The 6,000-nt window shown below is 26.7% G+C and overlaps 1 protein-coding gene across 4 annotated transcripts in view; it reads left to right on the top strand.

The window, feature by feature from the left end:
• The window catches only part of LOC122508542 (elongation of very long chain fatty acids protein AAEL008004), a 74,720-nt gene extending 69,097 nt beyond the window's left edge, over positions 1-5,623 (top strand). For all 4 annotated transcript variants that reach the window (XM_043621963.1, XM_043621961.1, XM_043621964.1 and 1 more), the window contains exons 5-7: positions 153-209; positions 1,289-1,394; positions 2,254-5,623. In XM_043621963.1, the coding sequence (XP_043477898.1) occupies positions 153-209; positions 1,289-1,394; positions 2,254-2,771 (681 nt within the window). In that variant the 3' untranslated portion in view covers positions 2,772-5,623. The remainder of the gene's footprint in view (positions 1-152; positions 210-1,288; positions 1,395-2,253) is intronic.
• The last annotated feature ends 377 nt before the right edge of the window (positions 5,624-6,000 follow it).

The raw sequence follows: 6,000 nt of genomic DNA on the forward strand, positions 1-6,000 counted from the left end.
TAGTAAAAATCATTGGGGGAAAATTTGTTTAAAATCCGCACGCTTAAAATTTTTCAAATATCATTTATGTTATTCTTTTTTTTTGTGTTTTTCTAACTCATCGAATTTATCAATTTTTAATTACCAATTTTAAAGTTTTTAATTATTTATAGATGGTTCACGCTTGCTGGTGGTATTATTTCTCTAAATTTACTGAATTTATGGACACGGTGAGTATTAATTTTTCTCTACTTATTTAAAAAAAATATTCAATGCAAATTTTTGTACCACAAAATTATCAAAAAGAATTCGGTAACAAACAGTAAAAAAAAATCTTATATTTTAGAGAACTGATGATTTTATACACAGTTATTTTGAATACCATAATCATAATTAGGCCCTTAATAATAAAGTTAAAGCATTATTTGTATGCTGATTGCCTTCTTTTTCCCACAAAACATACACAAATGTTTAAAGTAAGGAAAAGAATTTCAAGTGATAAAAAAAATACTTGTATTTCAATGATACCTTCAAGTATACACATATATCTTTGAAGGTTAACAATAATTTCATTTCCCTTGCCCCTTGTTATGTATTCATTTTTCTTCACTTTTTAATAATCATACAAATTGCATTGAAATTCTCAAGATATCATGTACAGTATTAAAAAAAAAATTATTCACTAAAAGCAAAATGCAGTAATGTGTAACAAAATGGTCAAAAAAAGGAATAACTTTTTTTACGAAAAAGTTTCCTCAATATGATAACGAATTCGTGAGAAACAGGAAGAAGCGCACACAAAAATAATTGCATTTGTCAATCTTCTCCAAACCGGTTAACTCTTAAAGGGATTCGTTATCAGTAACCAAATACAATTATTGCATTTTTTATAAATCATTTTACACATGTCCATTAAAATTTAAACTTTAAACGATCATTCTTTAAACTTGACTTTTCATATACACGTGAACATGAACAGTTTATAAATTCTAAATAACTTTTTATATAATACTCGATATGCTCTTTGTACAAATGATTCACAGATTATGTAAATCATTGTATTATTTTAATGAAATAAAATATAAAAAAAAATTTATAAATATTAAAAGACAAATAACATATCAAAAGCAAAATGTCAATTTGCATTATTAATTGAGATAACAAAAAAAAATTAATCTCCTAATGATTTACAAGTTTTCTGCACATTCTTTACTGATAGAGAAAAACCTTTTTCAATTTTTGCATCAAGTAAAATATATAAAATTAGGTTTATTAAATATTTGATTGACAATAATATTGTATCTTACAGATATTCTTCGTTTTGAGAAAGAAGAACAGTCATGTGTCCACACTTCATGTTATTCATCACGGATGTATGCCAATGTCAGTGTGGTTTGGCGTTAAATTTACTCCAGGTATGATAAATAATAGTTATCTATTTTAATTTTTGCTTTTAGTTTTGCAACTTTTACATATTTACTTTTCTAATTTTTCAAATCCAAAATATTTATTTTAGAACACCGAAATCATTTGTCAATCATAAAAAATTCAAAGCTGCTTTAAAGTTGAAGATTCGTAGGAACTTTCTGCTAATTTTGAAGAAAAGAATTATGCTTTTAAGAATTTGTTGTTTGTTCTAGAATTATGATAATTGTTTTAATGTGAATAATAAAAGGGTGATGATGAAAAGCAACAGTAAAATTTAAAAGAAAGTAATTATTTTTGACAGATTTTGATGAAGAGAAAGATTCCATCCGTAAGAATATTTGGATGCACGTACAAAATGCGAACATTCTTTTTTGATTTTTGATTAGTTTCAAGAAAAGTTATCGAAACAGTAAAAAGATGATCTTTTAGAACTTGTCTTGAAAGTCATAAAAATTTAAAAATAGAAAAAGAATTTTCGCCTTTTGTAGATGCATCTAAACATCCTTACGGATAGGATCTTTCTCTTTGGGTTTGGGTTATGATGGGCTTGATAAAAATGAATAAAAAAGATTTTTGCATTACGGATTGTTAATGTAGAACTAATCTGTTTGCTTCTATTTTCTTCTTCTTTTAACAATTCGTACTACTTAGACAAATTTTTACTTCTAAAAATCTAAATTCTACAAAAGATTTTAAGTTCAAACGTAATGGTACAAAATTGTTTTCAAAAATAATCGAAAACAAATTATCGTTTATGTACCCAGGAAGGCATTTCTTCAGAGTGTAACTGATAAGATTTGTTTCGGACAAAACTCAAAATAATTTCCTGCTTCTTTCTTGTTTTAGGCGGTCATTCAACTTTCTTCGGCCTTTTGAACACGTTCGTTCATATCATCATGTACTCGTACTACCTTCTAGCCGCATTGGGTCCCAGAGTACAACCCTATCTTTGGTGGAAGAAATATCTAACCGCTCTCCAAATGTTGCAATTTGTATTCATCATGATGCATGCCTTCCAACTTCTCTTCATCGACTGCAATTATCCAAAAGCATTCGTTTGGTGGATTGGACTACACGCAGTCATGTTCTTCTTCCTCTTTAACGAATTCTACCAACAGAGCTACGCCCAAAAGAGAAGTCTCAGGGCAGCTAAACTTTTAGCATCAAAATTATCATCATCATCATCAACAACAACAACACCAACAACAACAGTCACAAGCAATGGAATTTCAAATGGTAAAATTCCAAATGGCACAAGCGAAAATGGAGTCAAAAGAAAAGAGGCTGCCGACTATTATGTTAAGGGTGAAACAATAGCAGCGACTGAATTAAGTCTACGAAAACCCTACGCTTCAATTGAATGATCTCGTCACATTATTAGGTGACTGGAAAATATTTCCGCGTCCGAGTTACGGCCGAGAAACATTTTTATCATTAATATCCTCGCCCATTTTTATTCATCAGCTCATATGGACCTGACTCCTCGCTTTTTTTTCCAAACGTGCCATTGGATCTTCCACAGGATAAATATAAACAATATCCAAGAAAAAGGAAACTTGGAAGAAGTTAATTGGAACTTTAAATTGACAATACTGAACAATTGTCATTTATCAACATCATTTCATAAAAAAAATAGAATCATTGTGTTCCATTTTGGGGTGAACCCATTTCTCGGCTGTGAAGAATTGAAAACAAAAAAATCTCAAACAAAACCTAGAAAATTGACTTATACTATTTATATATTATAATCGAAGGTGCAAGAAACAAAAAAAAAACCGTCCTTTTCTTCGATGTTTTTTTTCTAGATGACTCCTTTTAATTTCCTGTAAATTTCTTTTTTCTTTACTTCTGAGAGTTATCTGACTAGCGGCTCAAGGTGGCACGTTCACCATCAACTCTTGTACATAAAAAATTTACGAACGCAGACGCAATTTAAAAAGCCGAAGATCGCTTATTTCAATGCAGTCGAAATCAAGATTTAGACGAGAGAAAAAATATCGAAATTTAATATAGAAAAAAAATGGGGAATTCAACGTTTTTTTATCTCCTTTAATTCCTCAATTTCTCTATTATTTCGAATCATTTCCCTCGTCTTGTTTTTTAGGATAGACTTTTTTCTGTACATAGATAGGTTAATTTTATACTATTGTAATGCGAATAAGTGCCTCCTATTGGAAATTAATTTTATTGCAAGGAAAAAAAGAAGAAAATTCTCTATTCTCTGTAGACTAACTTTTGGCATAGAATTTTCAACTTGTATTTAAGATCAATTTATGTGAAGGAAATTTTAGAATCATTTTTTTCTAGTTCTCATTTGGGAAACCAAACCACACATTCATTTTGTATTTTCAATGACCAAATAGGCATGAAGTGTACACACACACACAAAAAAATGATCTTTAACCCCACGTTACAATATTTAACATTCTAATTATTTATTTTAATCGCTTATAATATAATCTTGTAAGGTTACAACAAATTATTTTAAATCTAAGTTTTTCCAAAAAACAATTTTCGAAGGACTATGATACTTAAAAATAACATCAAATAAAGTTCACAACCTTTATGATCGACAATTGAAAAAGACAATATTATTTTTCAAAATTTTTTTATCCATACGAATTTTTTCTTTTTTAAATTATTAATTAAGAAATTATATAAAAAAAAAATTGAATACGAAAATATTTTCTTCTAAACTGTGATTATAAATGTGAACTTGACAAAGTTTAAAATTTTGCTTTCTTGAAAATTATTTCGAAAAAAAATACGAAACGTAAATTTTGTAAAGACAAATAATCAATATTTAGATATTTAAAGGTAAAGAATGTAAAATAGTCACACATTGAAATTTCACCATAAATGGAGATATTAATAATTTTTTATTTACTCTATTTAATAATTGTAGAAAAAATCCTATTTTCATAAGAAATTGTTCAATGGGGTAGAAAATAATATTGTAAAAAATAGAAAACTGAAAATTTATCAACAGACAAACTTTTGATGTAAAATATTTTGTTGCAAGTAATTTTTTTTTTTAGAAGAAAAACAAATGAATTAATTTATAAGGTCAATGTAGATTCCAATATTACGGACAAGTGAAATTAATTTACAAAGATGGGTAATTTTATAAAATTTGTGTCTTTGTACTCTCGAATAGTTTTTTTTTTAATCCAATGTACTTAAGGAAATAATACATTATTTATATATAAATCAATTTTGTGGGGAATTTCTCTATAGTTGGTTCATTCTTTTGGACTTTAAATGCATTTAAAATAAATATTGAGTTTCAAATGAAGAAATTTTTAAAAATATTAAACTATTTATTTTTTTTTATGTTTGTCACAACTTAAAAAGGGCTCATTCTTTTAAAAAAATATATTTATAAAATAAATATTGTATCATATAAAATAATTTGCATCAAACTTATTGTAAGTCTGAAGTTTTTATTAGAAATTTTATCAACAACTGTTAGCAAACTTACATAAGTTTGATACAAAAATTTATTCATAAAAAATTACTAGGAAGCCTAAGTTGATTTTTGTTATTAAAAAAATGTTCAATCATTGCTATAATTAAAATGCACATTTTTACAAATGTATTTAAATTAAACTCTCTGCAGATGTTTTTGAGAAAAAATCAAACGAAAAAGTAGCATTCGAGTGATAATTTATAGCAGAAGTCTAAATACCTGATAAAACAAATAAACATGTATAACAAATTTTATAAATAACAAAATAGTGTTCCTGTCTTCAGAATAATAAATGTCATTCCAATAGTACAAGAAACAAAAAGAGCAAAGAATGATACCGAATAATTTATTATTATAAATATCAATGTGTTCTATATTATGTAAAATTGTAAAGTCAATGTAACATTTATAATGTTTTTATAGAAGACAAAAAGTATATACTATTAAAAAGCGTGTGATGTATAATATAATAGAAAAAACACGAATTCAATCAGAAAATAAATCAGACAATATTCATGTTGTGTAGAAATAATTTACAATTAGAATAATTAGTTTTATTAATTTTAAACTGGCAACGAAATAAAGAGAAAGAGGGAGTATATTTGCAGTGGGCTTCCTAGAATTCAAAGAGAAATATTGTTTATTTGCATAAACTGCGATTTTAATAAAAGGAAAAAAAACAATAAACAAACAAATGTCTCAACACGACTTTTTGGAAAATAAATAGAATAATATTGCATTTAGAAATATTGTCTAATTTTTTCTGTTATATCTTTGGCCTCATATCCTGTTCCTCACAAACAGAAATGAATTCTGAACAGTTTCAAAATACAGTCGTGTTTTGGAAAAAAAACTCTTCTGTAACAGAAAAGTCCTTTCATTATAAAAAAAGGCCTAATTTTCAAAATCGACTCCAAAATAAAATTTTAAAAAAATTGAAGACCACTATCATTTTTTAAAACAGAATTATTTTCTGAAACAGAAATTAAATCTGAGTAGTTTCTAAGTACCGTTAGTCATAAAATTTTTTTAACTGGTCCTTAAATATTACTAGAGCAATTCCAATAATTATCTGGGTCATCAAAATTAATTTAATTCACAATTCACAAAAAGTAACCACAGAC

The sequence above is a fragment of the Leptopilina heterotoma genome, unplaced genomic scaffold (genome assembly GCF_015476425.1).
Source record: "Leptopilina heterotoma isolate Lh14 unplaced genomic scaffold, ASM1547642v1 Lhet_54, whole genome shotgun sequence".
Lineage (NCBI taxonomy): Eukaryota > Metazoa > Arthropoda > Insecta > Hymenoptera > Figitidae > Leptopilina > Leptopilina heterotoma.